Source organism: Oncorhynchus kisutch, linkage group LG21 (assembly GCF_002021735.2).
Source record: "Oncorhynchus kisutch isolate 150728-3 linkage group LG21, Okis_V2, whole genome shotgun sequence".
NCBI lineage: Eukaryota > Metazoa > Chordata > Actinopteri > Salmoniformes > Salmonidae > Oncorhynchus > Oncorhynchus kisutch.
This window is the reverse complement of record NC_034194.2, coordinates 574,064-595,587: the sequence shown is the minus strand read 5'-3', so window position 1 is coordinate 595,587 and position 21,524 is coordinate 574,064. Positions and strand designations below refer to the sequence as shown.

Here is a 21,524-nt window from a genome sequence, read left to right as displayed (position 1 = left end):
TGTAGGTGTCCTGGAGGGCAGGTAATTTGCCCCCGGTGATGCGTTGTGCAGACTTCACTACCCTCTGGAGAGCCTTACGGTTATGGGCGGAGCATTTGCCATACCAGGCGGTGATACAGCCCGACAGGATGCTCTCGATTGTGCGTCTGTAAAGGTTTGTGTGTTTTTGGTGACAAGACAAATTTCTTCAGCCTCCTGAGGTCGAAGAGGCGCTGCTGTGCCTAGGTATTGGTAGTTGTCCACATATTCTAAGTCAGAACCGTCCAGAGTAGTGATGCTAGTCGGGCAGGCAGCAATTGGTTGAAGAGAAGGCATTTAGTTTTACTAGCATTTAAAAGCAGTTGGAGGCCACGGAAGGAGTGTTGTATGGCATTGAAGCTTGTTTGGAGGTTTGTTAACACAGTGTCCAAAGAAGGGCCAGATGTATACAGAATGGTGTCATCTGTATAGAGGTGAATCAAGGAACCACACGCAGCAAGAGCAACATCGTTGATATAATGTCAAAGTGGATTTTAGTTTTTTGAATTTGTACAAATGAATAATTCATTAAAACTGAAATGACTTGAGTCAATACGTATTTAACCCCTTTGTTATGGCATGCCTAAAGAAGTACAGGAGTACAAATTTGCTTAATAAGTCACATAATAAGATGTATGGACTCACTCTGTGTGCAATATTAGTGGTAACATGATTTTTGAAATACTACTCATCTCTGTAACACAAAGACCAGGGAGGTTTTCCAAAGCCTCGCAAAAAAGGGCACCTATTGGTAGATGGGTGAAAATAAAAAAAGCAGACTGAATATCTTGAGTATGGTGACGTTATCAATTACACTTTGGATGGTGTATCAATACAATTCCTAACTCAGTTGCCAAAGACGAAGGAAACCTCTCAGGGATTTCACCATGAGGCCAATGGTGACTTTAAAACAGTTACAGAGTTTAATGGCTGTGAGGGGAGTAATCTGAGGATGGATCAACAACATTATAGTTACTCCACAATACTAACCTAAAGGACAGAGTGAAAATAAGGAAGCCTGTACAGAATAACAGTCTTTCAAAACATGCATCCTGTTAGCAATAAGGCACTAAAGTAATGCTGCAAAAAATGTTTGCAAAGGAATTGAAAGAATGCCAAGAGTGTGCAAAGCTGTCATCAAGGAAATGTCACACCCTGACCATAGAGAGCCCTTGGTTCTCTATGGTGTAGTAGGTCAAGGGGATGTTCTAGTTCAATATCTCTATGTTGGGGTTTTGTATGGTTCCCAATTAGAGGCAGCTGGTTTCGTTGCCTCTAATTGGTGATCATATTTAGGTAGCAATTTTTCCCACCTGTGTTTGTGGGATATTATTTGTGCTTGTGCTTGTAGCACCACTGAGGTTACGTTGCTTGTTTATTGTTTTGTTTGAAAGTTTCACTCAAATAAAGATGTGGAACTCAACACAAGCTGTGCCTTGGTCCCGTCCTTATTACGAATGTGACAGGAAAAGGGTGGCTACTTTGAAGAATCTCAAATATAAAATATATTTTGATTTGTTTAATACTTTTTTGGTTACTACATGATTCCATATGTGTTATTTCATAGTTTTGATGTCTTCACTATTATTCTACATTGTGGAAAAGAGTAAAAATAAAGAAAAACCCTGGAATGAGTAGGTGTTGGAAAACTTCTGACTGGTACTGTAAATTGGCTTACAAATGGCTATCTGGCAATGATGAACAACGAATTTGGCAGAGCTTGAAGAATTTTGAGAAGAATAATGGGCAAATATTGTACAATCCAGGTATGCAAAGCTCTTAGAGACTTACCCCAAAACACTCACAGCTGTTATAGCTGCAAAAGGAGATTCTTACATGTATTGACTCAGGGGGTTGAATACTTATCTAATCAAGATGTATTTTCCATTAAATTGTTTTAATTTGTATATATTTTTTTCCACTTTCACAAGACATATTGTGTGTGGATCATTGACAAAAAAGTTATAATTAAATACATTTTAATCCCACGTTGTAACATAATAAAAGGTGTGAAAAGTTAAGAGGTGTGAATACTTTTTTGAAGACAATTTTATAATAAAGTAAAACATTCTATAATGAATCCCTTTTGTTTTTAGTGTGAGTAATGTAAATAGGCTTTTACATACAATTTTAAATAATGCAGTTTTGCAAGTTTTGGCTTGGAAGTAACAGAAAGCACACATACCACATACTTTCCTAGTAAACAAAGTAAAGAACAATTGAAATAGGTTTTGAAATAGAGAGACCAAATAATATTGGGACTAATATGATGTTTTGTATTACCTTATCTGACTGTGTTGACTCGCATAACACACGTGCATTGATAGTGTCCACCACCAGGCTACTGGCTGCCATAACAGCTTGTATATCACTGGTGAGGTGGAGACTGACCTGGAATCAGTGAGGTAGAACAGATTAAAAAGACTGCACTCAAATGTGAACATTGATGTATCTTAAAGGAGGAGTAGAAAGTGCTTACCTCTTCCATAGGAATGACTTGGCAATAACCACCTCCAACAGCACCACCTACAAAGAAGTTATAATCTGATGTATCTTAAATAAAGCTTTATGAAAAGGGGTACAGAGTTTGACTTTGAGGGCTGAAACTTAACTTGAGAAACACGTGGTCATGTTAAGTTTTGCATAAATAATGTGCTTTTTCTATGTGGAGGATTTGTGCATGTGTATGAGACTACACAACAACAACTGAGCTTCCTTGTGATTATTTTCTATGTGGAAGATTTGTGCATGTGTATGAGACTACACAACAACAACTGAGCTTCCTTGTGATTATTTTCTATGTGGAAGATTTGTGCATGTGTATGAGACTACACAACAACAACTGAGCTTCCTTGTGATTATTTTCTATGTGGAAGATTTGTGCATGTGTATGAGACTACACAACAACAACTGAGCTTCCTTGTGATTATTTTCTATGTGGAAGATTTGTGCATGTGTATGAGACTACACAACAACAACTGAGCTTCCTTGTGATTATTTTCTATGTGGAAGATTTGTGCATGTGTATGAGACTACACAACAACAACTGAGCTTCCTTGTGATTATTTTCTATGTGGAAGATTTGTGCATGTGTATGAGACTACACAACAACAACTGAGCTTCCTTGTGATTATTTTCTATGTGGAAGATTTGTGCATGTGTATGAGACTACACAACAACAACTGAGCTTCCTTGTGATTATTTTCTATGTGGAAGATTTGTGCATGTGTATGAGACTACACAACAACAACTGAGCTTCCTTGTGATTATTTTCTATGTGGAAGATTTGTGCATGTGTATGAGACTACACAACAACAACTGAGCTTCCTTGTGATTATTTTCTATGTGGAAGATTTGTGCATGTGTATGAGACTACACAACAACAACTGAGCTTCCTTGTGATTATTTTCTATGTGGAAGATTTGTGCATGTGTATGAGACTACACAACAACAACTGAGCTTCCTTGTGATTATTTTCTATGTGGAAGATTTGTGCATGTGTATGAGACTACACAACAACAACTGAGCTTCCTTGTGATTATTTTCTATGTGGAAGATTTGTGCATGTGTATGAGACTACACAACAACAACTGAGCTTCCTTGTGATTATTTTCTATGTGGAAGATTTGTGCATGTGTATGAGACTACACAACAACAACTGAGCTTCCTTGTGATTATTTTCTATGTGGAAGATTTGTGCATGTGTATGAGACTACACAACAACAACTGAGCTTCCTTGTGATTATTTTCTATGTGGAAGATTTGTGCATGTGTATGAGACTACACAACAACAACTGAGCTTCCTTGTGATTATTTTCTATGTGGAAGATTTGTGCATGTGTATGAGACTACACAACAACAACTGAGCTTCCTTGTGATTATTTTCTATGTGGAAGATTTGTGCATGTGTATGAGACTACACAACAACAACTGAGCTTCCTTGTGATTATTTTCTATGTGGAAGATTTGTGCATGTGTATGAGACTACACAACAACAACTGAGCTTCCTTGTGATTATTTTCTATGTGGAAGATTTGTGCATGTGTATGAGACTACACAACAACAACTGAGCTTCCTTGTGATTATTTTCTATGTGGAAGATTTGTGCATGTGTATGAGACTACACAACAACAACTGAGCTTCCTTGTGATTATTTTCTATGTGGAAGATTTGTGCATGTGTATGAGACTACACAACAACAACTGAGCTTCCTTGTGATTATTTTCTATGTGGAAGATTTGTGCATGTGTATGAGACTACACAACAACAACTGAGCTTCCTTGTGATTATTTTCTATGTGGAAGATTTGTGCATGTGTATGAGACTACACAACAACAACTGAGCTTCCTTGTGATTATTTTCTATGTGGAAGATTTGTGCATGTGTATGAGACTACACAACAACAACTGAGCTTCCTTGTGATTATTTTCTATGTGGAAGATTTGTGCATGTGTATGAGACTACACAACAACAACTGAGCTTCCTTGTGATTATTTTCTATGTGGAAGATTTGTGCATGTGTATGAGACTACACAACAACAACTGAGCTTCCTTGTGATTATTTTCTATGTGGAAGATTTGTGCATGTGTATGAGACTACACAACAACAACTGAGCTTCCTTGTGATTATTTTCTATGTGGAAGATTTGTGCATGTGTATGAGACTACACAACAACAACTGAGCTTCCTTGTGATTATTTTGATTCGTCAGTTAAAGGCTTGTGATTTGTCAGATAAATTAGTTGGATTGATATATTTTTTTTTTATTTCAAAGACAGAAACACCAAGCAGTATGTTTTGTAAAAAAAAAACTCACCTTTGACCCCAAAGTTTGAGCCCCGGCTGGGTTGGCGCACACAGGCAAAACTGTTGACATGAAGGTGTGCCCCTAGGGCCTGTGCCAACCCCAGGGTGGTGGTTGTCGTTCCCTCACCCAGTGGTGTGGGTGTGATCCTGCAAGGAGGAAGTCAAAGGACTTGGCACAGATACGATGCTGTGCCATTTGCCATAAAACATTTGCCATTTCCAGGCACAGAGGCCAGGGCACATCCCATACAAGCTCATAATGAACTTTCCGTGCCAATGCTAATTGGTACACATACTGCATATCGGTATGTGAAGTGACCTAGAGTATTGCATACTGTCCCATTGGGCCCAGTCTTTCAAGTTTTACTACCCTTACCCTGTGACCACCAAATATTTCCCATTAGGCTGTGTCTTGAGGCGGTTCAAGGCCTCCAGACGAACTTTGGCTCGGGTCGTCCCGTAAGGCTCCACCTCCTCTGAGAAGAGGCCAACCTCCCGGGCCAGACGGCCAATTGTCTTTGGCGTGAAGGAGTGTGCGATGGCGACGTCACTGAAAAAGGTCACACTAGCTACAGCATGTAGAGAGCTTCTTTGATCTCATAAATGACATCATACTGATACAGTGATGCCAATTCTCCCCATTCTCTTTACTAATGTGGTTGTGTCCTTATGGCCACTACTGTTAGGACATGACCCTTACTTATTGTCAAATTGATAATGTAGGAGCAATATTAAAATATAACTGTATTGGCTGTATTGGCTGGCTGACTGACTGACTAAATGGCTGACTGATCGATTGATTTATCATTTAATTTACTGATTATCGCGGGGTCACCTATATGAAACATAAATCCATTTGAGATAAGCGTAAAAGGCACATCTGTGGCAAGTCCTCTAAATTGTGTGAAGATGTAGCAAGGATATCAAGTCTATACCTGGGTTGAGGTTTCTGTGGCTTTAGCTTGGCGTAGGAAATGTTCCACTTTCCTGGCTGGTACGTCTTGAGAAAGCGCTTTGCACTCTGGACAGTGTTCTAGAAATGACAAAGAAAGAAAACACGAGATTAAATAGTTAACAGTTGTTTCTTTCCTGGCTGGTACGTCTTGAGAAAGCGCTTTGCACTCTGGACAGTGTTCTAGAAATGACAAAGAAAGAAAACACGAGATTAAATAGTTAACAGTTGTTGTTTTTATTTAACCGGGATAGCCCCCATTTTTTCAATTTTCGCCTAAATGACATACCCAAATCGAACTGCCTGTAGCTCAGGATCTGAAGCAAGGATATGCATATTCTTGGCACCATTTGAAAGGAAACACTTTGAAGTGAATTGAATGTGAATTGAATGTGAATTGAATGTAGGAGAATATAACACAATATATCTGGTTGAAGAAAATACAAAGAAAATAAACAACCAGTATTTTTTTACCACCATCTTTGAAATGCAATAGATAGCCATCACGCTGTTATAGCCATCACTCTGGTTGTAATAGTGTCCACAAGATGGAAGCAGTGTATGTGCAACGTTTCAGGTGGATAACGTCAAGTATAACTGAACCTCGAGACTTTTAGTGTGAAGTCACCAGGTACATTTGGGCAAATCGCAAAGGAGACATTCACATTCATATTCCATTTTTATGCAAGAATATCGTCAAATCTGTATACTTGGACTTTGATTTAGCTTTCCAAGTATTAGTAGCCGTATAATAAGTTCCACATTTGCAAAACAACCAGTTTTAATAATAACTACATAACTCTGAATATCTTTATCATTTTTGTCCCAAATGAAAAGGCATACTGTCGTACAAGGTTGGAAACTACATTTTACGATATATAAATGGTTTCCCATATACGTGATACTCCCGTAAAAGCCCAGCTCATTGGCTATGTAGCTAGCTTTGTTTGACCCCGATTGGTGCTTATTTGACAAAGATACAGTCATTCAAGTGGTGACCGCCCGCGTCATTGGCATGCCATGAAGACGTCGCTCTCTGACCAAATATGGTGTCCTATAGGATATACGACACGCCTAATGAAATAGTGAAGTCTTGTTAGCTTCTAGGATCTCTGAGGAATAGATTCGAAAGTGATTTGACTTGTCGAAACAACATTTAGGGTGAGATTTTCACAGATTCCTTTCTTTGCAAAATGAACAAGTGGAAATACAAAATTGATCGTGCATGCTATATGGACCTTTTTAGGATATGAAAAAGGATTTGATCTAACACAAGAACCTTTCATGTTATCTCTGGGACACTTTGGATGATACATCAGAGAAAGATTTCAGAATGTAATTACACATTTCAGCTATCAAACCTATCACGATGAAAAAGCTGTTTTGTTGTTAGGCGCTCTCCTCAAACAACAGCATGGCATTTTTTCGCAGTAATAGCTACTCTAAATTGGACAGTGCAGTTATATTAACAAGAATGTAACCTTTCAGCCGATATAAGAGACTTACATTTACCGAAATTTGCTGTTTATCTCAAATCTGTGATCTTGACATAACACGCTGCATGATTTACAACTGTCCCGTTGACAGGACGCCGATCCTTAAGATTAAGAAGAAAAAAAATTCCCCAAAAGATAAAAACATCCTCATTTAAAACTACACAGAGAAAAAAGGGCATTTGTTTTGTAACTATAGGTGAACATTGAACATAGCGTTGCGATCCTGACACAACCATTACAACTAAATGAGAAAACAAGGAAAAAAATACTCCCTCAAAAAGCAATGGAGAAAGAGAGCAATGTGTTCTAAATGGCACATTATTCACTATTTTGATCACTACCTTTGACCAGGTCCCATAGGGATCTTTTCAAAAGTAGTGTCTCATATAGGGAATATGGTGCCATTTGGGATGTTGCCAGTAAGTGCATAACTAGGGCCTACATTTGAATTACATTAACCAATAATAGATTTACTTCTGTGTTGTTGCCAACATGACAAAAACTAATATCTACAAGCAGCCATGGCAGGGTCAAAGCCAAGATATTTATGTGGTAAGGCCTATAAAATAGACTGGCAAGAACATTTACGAACATGAAAACATCTATTATTTTGTATTGATGTAGTATCTTTATCTTATAGAGGAAACTAAAACAATTTAATCAGAAAGGTTCATTGTCCCGCTTAGCTCAAAATGAGTGTCTGTGCATTATAATATAGCAATAATTTGTTTCAGATAAATTATTTTAAAACAAAACTTATATCTACACAAATGCAAAAAGCCAAAATAAGTCTGTTTGACGTTCATGTGGGAAAGTAAATTGAATGCACTTTTTACCACGAAAAACACTCAAAAGTAATATAATTGAATTTATGACAGCCTACCTCCATGAGCATAGCAACGGTCATTGGTCCCACTCCCCCGGGCACAGGGGTAATAAACCCAGCCTTCTCCTTGGCAGAGGGGTAATGCACATCCCCCACCACTCGCATCCCGTTGGCTTTGCTGTCATCTGTGGGGGTCCAATGGTCAGGGTCAAAGTTCAAAGGCTGAAGTTGAGGGTCACTGAGAACCCAAGCAGTAGCCTGGCTACTGGACTTTCTACATTCAACATCATCACATTGTTGCATTAATGACAAGTTGACTAAAGCAGAAACAGACTAGCACCAGACAAGGAGGAATTTAAAAGGAGACATCTGCTTCCTTCTGAAAGTGTTAAATGGCTTCCTCTCCTCCTCTCCTGTTCTTTATCACCAATGATCGGTATGGACATTGGATGCTATTCAAGACTGTAGCTCTTGGGTTGTGATTGAGAAAACGGTTGTTATACATACCTGGGATGTGGTTGATGCCACAGTCGATAACCACAGCACCCTCCTTCAACCACTCGCCTTTCACCATCTCCGCCTTGCCTGCACCCACCACCAATATGTCTGCCCTTCCCACCTGGAAAAGGGTTCAAATGTCATACATTCACGTAGATTTGGACCTTTTAGCTCTCAGTCTTATTGTTATAGGTTACATCTTATAAAATATGTTTTAACCAGGGGTGGGAACCAAAATTATTTCCCGACCGTTTTGCTCTGAACAGAACCATTACTATTTTTGTTCCGTTCCACAGTTCAGACCAGCAGTTCCACATTTAGCTCGATATTAAATCACTTCACCAATCAGTATGGATAAAGCAGCGTCTATAGTTGTTAGCATTGGGCAGACAAGTGTGGGGCAAGAGATTTGACTGTAATTGTGGGGAGAGAGGGCCTCAAACATGAATCCTTAAAGAGATGGGTGGGGATAAGGCTTTAGAGGATGCGAACAATCCTGAATGGGTGTAGACAAAGACGAGCTTTCTAGTAGGTGTACCAAAACATTTAAGGGCCATTTTATAAAGATTGGGGTTACAAGTTTATCAACTTTCAATGCAGAATAACTTTCCCATTGTTCTTCAACTGCAGTGTATGATATACCATGTTGTAATACTATCCAATATTAAAAAAATACCACTTCAAATGTTGCTACATAAGACAATCGAGGCGGTTGGTCACATAAACAGTACGTTCGGGAAAGTATTCAGACCACTTGACTTTTTCCACAATTTGTTATGTTACAGCCTTATTCTAAAATTGATTCTTGTTTTTTTCCCTCATCAATCTACACACTATATCCCATAATGACAAAGCAAAAACAGGTTTTTTTAAATGTTGGCTAATTTATAAAAAATGTAAACTGAAATATCACATTTACAAAAGTATTGAGCACCTGTGGCAGCAATTACAGCCTTGAGCCTTCTTGGGTATGACGCCTCAAGCTTGACACACCTATATTTTGGGGAGTTTCTCAGATTTGTCTCTGCAGATCCTCTCAAGCTCTGTCAGGTTCGATGGGGAGTGTTACCTTACCCAGTTCCTGTGTGGTTGTGGGTTTGTATGTATGCGTATGTATTTCAAGAAATGGCTTCCTGGATTCCCCTAAGCAGCTGATTGGTCGGCCCCCATTGCTAATTGGAGCTGACCCCGCCCTCTCGTCAGGGGATACAGCTGTCTGCAATCACAGACTCCTTCTCCAGCTGTATAAAAGTCAGTGTTCCTTTGCTTAGAGGGAGAGCTTCTGGGTATGCACCAGTATTGGTTGTTGTGCAGAGAGAGTATCGTTGATGCTCTGTGTTGCTCAAACAATTTTTGTAAAGTATTTTGTAGCTGGTCCTGCTGAGGTATGTTTTTGTTGCTCAGACAGTTTAGTAAAGTATTTTGTAGCTGGTCCTGCTGAGGTATGTTTTTGTTGCTCAGACAGTTTAGTAGAGTATTTTGTAGCTGGTCCTGCTGAGGTATGTTTTTGTTGCTCAGACAGTTTAGTAGAGTATTTTGTAGCTGGTCCTGCTGAGGTATGTTTTTGTTGCTCAGACAGTTTAGTAGAGTATTTTGTAGCTGGTCCTGCTGAGGTATGTTTTTGTTGCTCAGACAGTTTAGTAGAGTATTTTGTAGCTGGTCCTGCTGAGGTATGTTTTTGTTGCTCAGACAGTTTAGTAGAGTATTTTGTAGCTGGTCCTGCTGAGGTATGTTTTTGTTGCTCAGACAGTTTAGTAGAGTATTTTGTAGCTGGTCCTGCTGAGGTATGTTTTTGTTGCTCAGACAGTTTAGTAGAGTATTTTGTAGCTGGTCCTGCTGAGGTATGTTTTTGTTGCTCAGACAGTTTAGTAGAGTATTTTGTAGCTGGTCCTGCTGAGGTATGTTTTTGTTGCTCAGACAGTTTAGTAGAGTATTTTGTAGCTGGTCCTGCTGAGGTATGTTTTTGTTGCTCAGACAGTTTAGTAGAGTATTTTGTAGCTGGTCCTGCTGAGGTATGTTTTTGTTGCTCAGACAGTTTAGTAGAGTATTTTGTAGCTGGTCCTGCTGAGGTATGTTTTTGTTGCTCAGACAGTTTAGTAGAGTATTTTGTAGCTGGTCCTGCTGAGGTATGTTTTTGTTGCTCAGACAGTTTAGTAGAGTATTTTGTAGCTGGTCCTGCTGAGGTATGTTTTTGTTGCTCAGACAGTTTAGTAGAGTATTTTGTAGCTGGTCCTGCTGAGGTATGTTTTTGTTGCTCAGACAGTTTAGTAGAGTATTTTGTAGCTGGTCCTGCTGAGGTATGTTTTTGTTGCTCAGACAGTTTAGTAGAGTATTTTGTAGCTGGTCCTGCTGAGGTATGTTTTTGTTGCTCAGACAGTTTAGTAGAGTATTTTGTAGCTGGTCCTGCTGAGGTATGTTTTTGTTGCTCAGACAGTTTAGTAGAGTATTTTGTAGCTGGTCCTGCTGAGGTATGTTTTTGTTGCTCAGACAGTTTAGTAGAGTATTTTGTAGCTGGTCCTGCTGAGGTATGTTTTTGTTGCTCAGACAGTTTAGTAGAGTATTTTGTAGCTGGTCCTGCTGAGGTATGTTTTTGTTGCTCAGACAGTTTAGTAGAGTATTTTGTAGCTGGTCCTGCTGAGGTATGTTTTTGTTGCTCAGACAGTTTAGTAGAGTATTTTGTAGCTGGTCCTGCTGAGGTATGTTTTTGTTGCTCAGACAGTTTAGTAGAGTATTTTGTAGCTGGTCCTGCTGAGGTATGTTTTTGTTGCTCAGACAGTTTAGTAGAGTATTTTGTAGCTGGTCCTGCTGAGGTATGTTTTTGTTGCTCAGACAGTTTAGTAGAGTATTTTGTAGCTGGTCCTGCTGAGGTATGTTTTTGTTGCTCAGACAGTTTAGTAGAGTATTTTGTAGCTGGTCCTGCTGAGGTATGTTTTTGTTGCTCAGACAGTTTAGTAGAGTATTTTGTAGCTGGTCCTGCTGAGGTATGTTTTTGTTGCTCAGACAGTTTAGTAGAGTATTTTGTAGCTGGTCCTGCTGAGGTATGTTTTTGTTGCTCAGACAGTTTAGTAGAGTATTTTGTAGCTGGTCCTGCTGAGGTATGTTTTTGTCGCTCAGACAGTTTAGTAGAGTATTTTGTAGCTGGTCCTGCTGAGGTATGTTTTTGTCACAAGGGCTGTGTTTTGATTATTGAAATTGTTCACGTTACGTTAGTATTATTCTGTTTTTGTTCACGTTACGTTAGTATTCTGTTTTTGTTCCCAGGGGGAAGGGGAAGGCACCTTGGGAGTGCTTAGGCAAGAGGCCTGCGGGCATACATATACCCATAGTATGTACTCTGTCTATGCACACTCGGTAAGACCTGGGCGGACCACCCCCTGTAATTTGGTTAGTGAGCCAGGTGGTGCTAGTTAGGTAAGTTGTGGGTAGGTAGGAGAGGGGGCTCTTTAACTTTTACTTTCGTTGCTTTGCACCAGTCCAGCCCCTTTTCTCCAAAGTACAGTGTGTAAAGGAATAAATTCCCTGTTAAAGGTAACATTCTCTGCCTCTGTCATTCTTACTCGCACCTACAGTCACATACCTCTTTCACTCCAAGGGGAGTTGAGTGTAGAAGGGTGTTGCGTTCCCCCCTCCAAGAGGCGTGCGTAACAGGGAGCATTGCTGCACAGCTATTTTCAAATCTCTCCTGGGATGTTCGATCGGGCTCTGGCTGGGCCACTCAAGGACATTCAGAGACTTATCTCGAAGCCACACCTGCGTTGTCTTGGCTGTGTGTTTAGGGTCGTTGTCCTGTTGCAAGGTGAACCTTCACCCTAGTCTGAGGGCCTGAGCGCTCTGGAGCAGGTTTTCATCAAGGATCTCTCTGTACTTTGCTCAGTTAATTTTTCTGACTGACTACAATGGTCGCTCAATGAAAAATGTTGTGATTATACTGCTGGACTTAGAGGTAATTTGTGGTTTAGTACAGTACCCTGCATCACTGCTTCATTTCTCCAGACCAGTGCAAGGGGGAGTTAGAGCACTGATTTATGATTTTGGGTCCCAATATAAGCCAAGTAGAAACTGATAATTGTGCACTACTTCAAAATTGAATGATGAGGATGAAGAAGGTGATTGAATTTAGAACAATAGTGTAAGAATTGCTATCCCTCTGTCCTGCATGCGCACACCCTGTTTGTTTCTACTCGTCAGTATTACTTACTAAAACTGTTGTTACACAAAGGTTTTTATTCTAAGAGAAACAAAAATGTTTGATTATATTCCATGATATTCTTAAGATATGTGTTGACTGAATATAAGTGATGTCTGCTAAATAATCAAGTTGATGGCACAGTCATATAGCCTTGGCACCTACATAAAGCTGAGTGACTCAGTCATATAGCCTCGGCACCTACATAAAGCTGAGTGACTCAGTCATATAGCCTCGGCACCTACATAAAGCTGAGTGACACAGTCATATAGCCTTGGCACCTACATAAAGCTAGTGACTCAGTCATATAGCCTTGGCACCTACATATAGCTAGTGACTCAGTCATATAGCCTTGGCACCTACATATAGCTGAGTGACTTAGTCATATAGCCTTGGCACCTACATAAAGCTGAGTGACTCAGTCATATAGCCTCGGCACCTACATAAAGCTGAGTGACTCAGTCATATAGCCTCGGCACCTACATAAAGCTGAGTGACTCAGTCATATAGCCTCGGCACCTACATAAAGCTGAGTGACTCAGTCATATAGCCTTGGCACCTACATAAAGCTGAGTGACTCAGTCATATAGCCTTGGCACCTACATAAAGCTGAGTGACTCAGTCATATAGCCTCGGCACCTACATAAAGCTGAGTGACTCAGTCATATAGCCTCGGCACCTACATAAAGCTGAGTGACTCAGTCATATAGCCTCGGCACCTACATAAAGCTGAGTGACTCAGTCATATAGCCTTGGCACCTACATAAAGCTGAGTGACTCAGTCATATAGCCTTGGCACCTACATAAAGCTGAGTGACTCAGTCATATAGCCTTGGCACCTACATAAAGCTGAGTGACTCAGTCATATAGCCTCGGCACCTACATAAAGCTGAGTGACTCAGTCATATAGCCTCGGCACCTACATAAAGCTGAGTGACTCAGTCATATAGCCTCGGCACCTACATAAAGCTGAGTGACTCAGTCATATAGCCTCGGCACCTACATAAAGCTGAGTGACTCAGTCATATAGCCTTGGCACCAACATAAAGCTGAGTGACTTAGTCATATAGCCTCGGCACCTACATATAGCTAGTGACTCAGTCATATAGCCTTGGCACCAACATAAAGCTGAGTGACTCAGTCATATAGCCTCGGCACCAACATAAAGCTGAGTGACTCAGTCATATAGCCTTGGCACCAACATAAAGCTGAGTGACTCAGTCATATAGCCTTGGCACCTACATAAAGCTGAGTGACTCAGTCATATAGCCTCGGCACCTACATAAAGCTGAGTGACTCAGTCATATAGCCTCGGCACCTACATAAAGCTGAGTGACTCAGTCATATAGCCTTGGCACCAACATAAAGCTGAGTGACTTAGTCATATAGCCTCGGCACCTACATATAGCTAGTGACTCAGTCATATAGCCTTGGCACCAACATAAAGCTGAGTGACTCAGTCATATAGCCTTGGCACCTACATAAAGCTGAGTGACTCAGTCATATAGCCTTGGCACCAACATAAAGCTGAGTGACTCAGTCATATAGCCTTGGCACCTACATAAAGCTGAGTGACTCAGTCATATAGCCTTGGCACCTACATAAAGCTGAGTGACTCAGTCATATAGCCTCGGCACCTACATAAAGCTGAGTGACTCAGTCATATAGCCTCGGCACCTACATAAAGCTGAGTGACTCTGTCATATAGCCTCGGCACCTACATAAAGCTGAGTGACTCAGTCATATAGCCTTGGCACCAACATAAAGCTGAGTGACTTAGTCATATAGCCTCGGCACCTACATAAAGCTGAGTGACTCAGTCATATAGCCTCGGCACCTACATAAAGCTGAGTGACTCAGTCATATAGCCTCGGCACCTACATAAAGCTGAGTGACTCAGTCATATAGCCTTGGCACCAACATAAAGCTGAGTGACTTAGTCATATGGCCTCGGCACCTACATATAGCTAGTGACTCAGTCATATAGCCTTGGCACCAACATAAAGCTGAGTGACTCAGTCATATAGCCTCGGCACCTACATAAAGCTGAGTGACTCAGTCATATAGCCTTGGCACCTACATAAAGCTGAGGGATTCAGTCATATAGCCTCGGCACCTACATATAGCTAGTGACTCAGTCATATAGCCTCGGCACCTACATAAAGCTGAGTGACTCAGTCATATAGCCTCGGCACCTACATAAAGCTGAGTGACTCAGTCATATAGCCTCGGCACCTACATAAAGCTGAGTGACTCAGTCATATAGCCTCGGCACCTACATAAAGCTGAGTGACTCAGTCATATAGCCTCGGCACCTACATATAGCTAGTGACTCAGTCATATAGCCTCGGCACCTACATATAGCTGAGTGACTCAGTCATATAGCCTCGGCACCTACATAAAGCTGAGTGACTCAGTCATATAGCCTCGGCACCTACATATAGCTGAGTGACTCAGTCATATAGCCTCGGCACCTACATATAGCTGAGTGACTCAGTCATATAGCCTCGGCACCTACATAAAGCTGAGTGACTCAGTCATATAGCCTCGGCACCTACATAAAGCTGAGTGACTCAGTCATATAGCCTCGGCACCTACATAAAGCTGAGTGACTCACTCATATAGCCTCGGCACCTACATATAGCTGAGTGACTTAGTCATATAGCCTCGGCACCTACATATAGCTGAGTGACTTAGTCATATAGCCTCGGCACCTACATAAAGCTGAGTGACTCAGTCATATAGCCTCGGCACCTACATAAAGCTGAGTGACTCAGTCATATAGCCTTGGCACCTACATATAGCTGAGTGACTTAGTCATATAGCCTCGGCACCTACATAAAGCTGAGTGACTCAGTCATATAGCCTCGGCACCTACATATAGCTGAGTGACTCAGTCATATAGCCTCGGCACCTACATAAAGCTGAGTGACTCAGTCATATAGCCTCGGCACCTACATAAAGCTGAGTGACTCAGTCATATAGCCTCGGCACCTACATATAGCTAGTGACTCAGTCATATAGCCTCGGCACCTACATATAGCTAGTGACTCAGTCATATAGCCTCGGCACCTACATATAGCTGAGTGACTCAGTCATATAGCCTCGGCACCTACATAAAGCTGAGTGACTCAGTCATATAGCCTCGGCACCTACATATAGCTGAGTGACTCAGTCATATAGCCTCGGCACCTACATATAGCTGAGTGACTCAGTCATATAGCCTCGGCACCTACATATAGCTAGTGACTCAGTCATATAGCCTCGGCACCTACATATAGCTAGTGACTCAGTCATATAGCCTCGGCACCTACATAAAGCTGAGTGACTCTGTCATATAGCCTCGGCACCTACATATAGCTAGTGACTCTGTCATATAGCCTCGGCACCTACATATAGCTGAGTGACTCAGTCATATAGCCTCGGCACCTACATATAGCTAGTGACTCTGTCATATAGCCTCGGCACCTACATATAGCTAGTGACTCAGTCATATAGCCTCGGCACCTACATATAGCTAGTGACTCAGTCATATAGCCTCGGCACCAACATAAAGCTGAGTGACTTAGTCATATAGCCTCGGCACCTACATAAAGCTGAGTGACTCAGTCATATAGCCTCGGCACCTACATATAGCTAGTGACTCTGTCATATAGCCTCGGCACCTACATATAGCTGAGTGACTCAGTCATATAGCCTCGGCACCTACATATAGCTAGTGACTCTGTCATATAGCCTCGGCACCTACATATAGCTAGTGACTCAGTCATATAGCCTCGGCACCTACATATAGCTAGTGACTCAGTCATATAGCCTCGGCACCAACATAAAGCTGAGTGACTCAGTCATATAGCCTCGGCACCTACATATAGCTAGTGACTCAGTCATATAGCCTCGGCACCTACATAAAGCTGAGTGACTCAGTCATATAGCCTCGGCACCTACATAAAGCTGAGTGACTCTGTCATATAGCCTCGGCACCTACATATAGCTGAGTGACTCAGTCATATAGCCTCGGCACCTACATAAAGCTGAGTGACTCAGACATATAGCCTCGGCACCTACATAAAGCTGAGTGACTCAGTCATATAGCCTCGGCACCTACATATAGCTAGTGACTCTGTCATATAGCCTCGGCACCTACATATAGCTGAGTGACTCAGTCATATAGCCTCGGCACCTACATATAGCTAGTGACTCTGTCATATAGCCTCGGCACCTACATATAGCTAGTGACTCAGTCATATAGCCTCGGCACCTACATATAGCTAGTGACTCAGTCATATAGCCTCGGCACCAACATAAAGCTGAGTGACTCAGTCATATAGCCTCGGCACCTACATATAGCTAGTGACTCAGTCATATAGCCTCGGCACCTACATAAAGCTGAGTGACTCAGTCATATAGCCTCGGCACCTACATAAAGCTGAGTGACTCTGTCATATAGCCTCGGCACCTACATATAGCTGAGTGACTCAGTCATATAGCCTCGGCACCTACATAAAGCTGAGTGACTCAGTCATATAGCCTCGGCACCTACATAAAGCTGAGTGACTCAGTCATATAGCCTCGGCACCTACATAAAGCTGAGTGACTCTGTCATATAGCCTCGGCACCTACATATAGCTGAGTGACTCAGTCATATAGCCTCGGCACCTACATAAAGCTGAGTGACTCAGACATATAGCCTCGGCACCTACATAAAGCTGAGTGACTCAGTCATATAGCCTCGGCACCTACATAAAGCTGAGTGACTCAGTCATATAGCCTCGGCACCTACATATAGCTAGTGACTCAGTCATATAGCCTTGGCACCTACATATAGCTAGTGACTCAGTCATATAGCCTCGGCACCTACATATAGCTGAGTGACTCAGTCATATAGCCTCGGCACCTACATATAGCTGAGTGACTCAGTCATATAGCCTTGGCACCTACATAAATCTGAGTGACTCAGTCATATAGCCTCGGCACCTACATAAAGCTGAGTGACTCAGTCATATAGCCTCGGCACCTACATATAGCTAGTGACTCAGTCATATAGCCTCGGCACCTACATATAGCTAGTGACTTAGTCATATAGCCTCGGCACCTACATAAAGCTGAGTGACTTAGTCATATAGCCTCGGCACCTACATAAAGCTGAGTGACTCAGTCATATAGCCTCGGCACCTACATAAAGCTGAGTGACTCAGTCATATAGCCTCGGCACCTACATAAAGCTGAGTGACTCTGTCATATAGCCTCGGCACCTACATATAGCTGAGTGACTCAGTCATATAGCCTCGGCACCTACATAAAGCTGAGTGACTCAGACATATAGCCTCGGCACCTACATAAAGCTGAGTGACTCAGTCATATAGCCTCGGCACCCTACATAAAGCTGAGTGACTCAGTCATATAGCCTCGGCACCTACATATAGCTAGTGACTCAGTCATATAGCCTTGGCACCTACATATAGCTAGTGACTCAGTCATATAGCCTCGGCACCTACATATAGCTGAGTGACTCAGTCATATAGCCTCGGCACCTACATATAGCTGAGTGACTCAGTCATATAGCCTTGGCACCTACATAAATCTGAGTGACTCAGTCATATAGCCTCGGCACCTACATAAAGCTGAGTGACTCAGTCATATAGCCTCGGCACCTACATATAGCTAGTGACTCAGTCATATAGCCTCGGCACCTACATATAGCTAGTGACTTAGTCATATAGCCTCGGCACCTACATAAAGCTGAGTGACTTAGTCATATAGCCTCGGCACCTACATAAAGCTGAGTGACTCAGTCATATAGCCTCGGCACCTACATAAAGCTGAGTGGCTCAGACATATAGCCTCGGCACCTACATAAAGCTGAGTGACTCAGTCTATAGCCTCGGCACCTACATATAGCTAGTGACTCTGTCATATAGCCTCGGCACCTACATATAGCTGAGTGACTCAGTCATATAGCCTCGGCACCTACATATAGCTAGTGACTCTGTCATATAGCCTCGGCACCTACATATAGCTAGTGACTCAGTCATATAGCCTCGGCACCTACATATAGCTAGTGACCTCAGTCATATAGCCTCGGCACCAACATAAAGCTGAGTGACTCAGTCATATAGGCCCTCGGCACCTACATATAGCTAGTGACTCAGTCATATAGCCTCGGCACCTACATAAAGCTGAGTGACTCAGTCATATAGCCTCGGCACCTACATAAAGCTGAGTGACTCTGTCATATAGCCTCGCACCTACATATAGCTGAGTGACTCAGTCATATAGCCTCGGCACCTACATAAGCTGAGTGACTCAGTCATATAGCCTCGGCACCTACATAAAGCTGAGTGACTCAGTCATATAGCCTCGGCACCTACATAAAGCTGAGTGACTCTGTCATATAGCCTCGACACCTACATATAGCTGAGTGACTCAGTCATATAGCCTCGGCACCTACATAAAGCTGAGTGACTCAGACATATAGCCTCGGCACCTACATAAAGCTGAGTGACTCAGTCATATAGCCTCGGCACCTACATAAAGCTGAGTGACTCAGTCATATAGCCTCGGCACCTACATATAGCTAGTGACTCAGTCATATAGCCTTGGCATCTACATATAGCTAGTGACTCAGTCATATAGCCTCGGCACCGACATATAGCTGAGTGACTCAGTCATATAGCCTTGGCACCTACATAAAGCGAGTGACTCAGTCATATAGCCTCGGCACCTACATATGCTAGTGACTCAGTCATATAGCCTCGGCACCTACATATAGCTAGTGACTTAGTCATATAGCCTCGGCACCTACATAAAGCTGAGTGACTTAGTCATATAGCCTCGGCACCTACATAAAGCTGAGTGACTCAGTCATATAGCCTCGGCACCTACATAAAGCTGAGTGACTCAGTCATATAGCCTCGGCACCTACATATAGCTAGTGACTCAGTCATATAGCCTCGGCACCTACATATAGCTGAGTGACTCAGTCATATAGCCTCGGCACCTACATAAAGCTAGTGACTCATCATATAGCCTCGGCACCTACATATAGCTAGTGACTCAGTCATATAGCCTCGGCACCTACATATAGCTAGTGACTCAGTCATATAGCCTCGGCACCTACATATAGCTAGGTGACTCATTGATATAGCCGTCGGTACCCATACATAAAGTCTAAGTGACGTCAGTGATATAGGCCCTCGGCACCTACATAAAAGCGAGTGACTTCAGTTGATAGAGCCTCGGCACCTACATAAAGCTAGTGACTCAGTCATGATAGCCCTCGGCACCTACATATAGGCTAGTGACTCAGTGATATAGCCTCGGCCCGGTACATATAGCTAGTGACTTCACTCATATAGCCTTGGCACCTACATAAAGCGGTAGTGGACTCAGTTCATATCAAGGCCTCGGCACCTACGAATAGCTGAGTGACTCTGTCATATAGCCTCGGCACCTACATATAGCTAGTGACTCAGTCATATAGCCTCGGCACCTACATATAGCTAGTGACTCAGTCATATAGCCTCGGCACCTACATAAAGCTGAGTGACTCAGGTCATATAGGCCTGCGGCAACCCTTAGCATCAAGAGCTGAGTGACTCAGTCATAGCAGCCTCGGCACCTACATATAGGCTAGTGTACTCAGTCATATAGCCCTCCGGCAACCTTACATAAGCTGAGTGACTTAAGTGCATATAGGCCTCGGCACCTACATAAAGCTGAGTGACTCAGTCATATAGCCTCGGCAAACCAAAAAAAGCTGAGGTGCACTCAGTCAAATAGCCTCGGCACCTACATAAAGCGGAGTGACTCAGTCAGATAGCCTCGCACCTAGCATATAGCTAGTGACGCAGTCATATAGCATCGGCACCGTACTATAGCTAGTGACTCAGTCATATAGCCTCGGCACCTACATAAAGCCTGAGTGACTCAGACATAGAGCCTTCGGCACCTACATAAAGCTGAGTGGACTCAGGACATTATGCCCTCGGCAAGCCTAAACATAAATGCCTGACGGGACTCTAGTCATATAGCCTCGGCACCTACATATAGCTGAGTGACTCAGTCATATAGCCTCGGCACCTACCTATAGCTAGTGACTCAGTCATATAGCCTCGGCACCAACATTAAGCTGAGTGACTCAGTCATATAGCCTCGGCACCCTACATATAGCTAGTGACTCAGTCATATAGCCTCGGCACCTACATATAGCTGAGTGACTCAGTCATATAGCCTCGGCACCTACATAAAGCTGAGTGACTCAGTCATATAGCCTCGGCACCTACATATAGCTGAGTGACTCAGTCATATAGCCTCGGCACCTACATATAGCTGAGTGACTCAGTCATATAGCCTCGGCACCTACATAAAGCTGAGTGACTCAGTCATATAGCCTCGGCACCTACATATAGCTGAGTGACTCTGTCATATAGCCTCGGCACCTACATATAGCTGAGTGACTCAGTCATATAGCCTCGGCACCTACATATAGCTAGTGACTCTGTCATATAGCCTCGGCACCTACATATAGCTAGTGACTCAGTCATATAGCCTCGGCACCTACATATAGCTAGTGACTCAGTCATATAGCCTCGGCACCAACATAAAGCTGAGTGACTCAGTCATATAGCCTCGGCACCTACATATAGCTAGTGACTCAGTCAATATAGCCTCGGCACCTACATTAAAGCTGAGTGACTCAGTCATATAGCCTCGGCACCTACATAAAGCTGAGTGACTCTGTCA

General features: G+C 42.4%; 1 protein-coding gene across 5 annotated transcripts in view; it reads right to left on the bottom strand.

The window, feature by feature from the left end:
• LOC109880233 (C-1-tetrahydrofolate synthase, cytoplasmic) overlaps positions 1 to 21,524 on the bottom strand; it is a 73,322-nt gene that overhangs the window by 26,149 nt on the left and 25,649 nt on the right. For all 5 annotated transcript variants that reach the window (XM_031800341.1, XM_031800342.1, XM_020472460.2 and 2 more), the window contains exons 9-15: positions 8,606 to 8,717; positions 8,156 to 8,283; positions 5,760 to 5,857; positions 5,201 to 5,374; positions 4,835 to 4,971; positions 2,498 to 2,544; positions 2,302 to 2,409 (exon numbers count right to left, since the gene is read on the bottom strand). In XM_031800341.1, the coding sequence (XP_031656201.1) occupies positions 2,302 to 2,409; positions 2,498 to 2,544; positions 4,835 to 4,971; positions 5,201 to 5,374; positions 5,760 to 5,857; positions 8,156 to 8,283; positions 8,606 to 8,717 (804 nt within the window). The remainder of the gene's footprint in view (positions 1 to 2,301; positions 2,410 to 2,497; positions 2,545 to 4,834; positions 4,972 to 5,200; positions 5,375 to 5,759; positions 5,858 to 8,155; positions 8,284 to 8,605; positions 8,718 to 21,524) is intronic.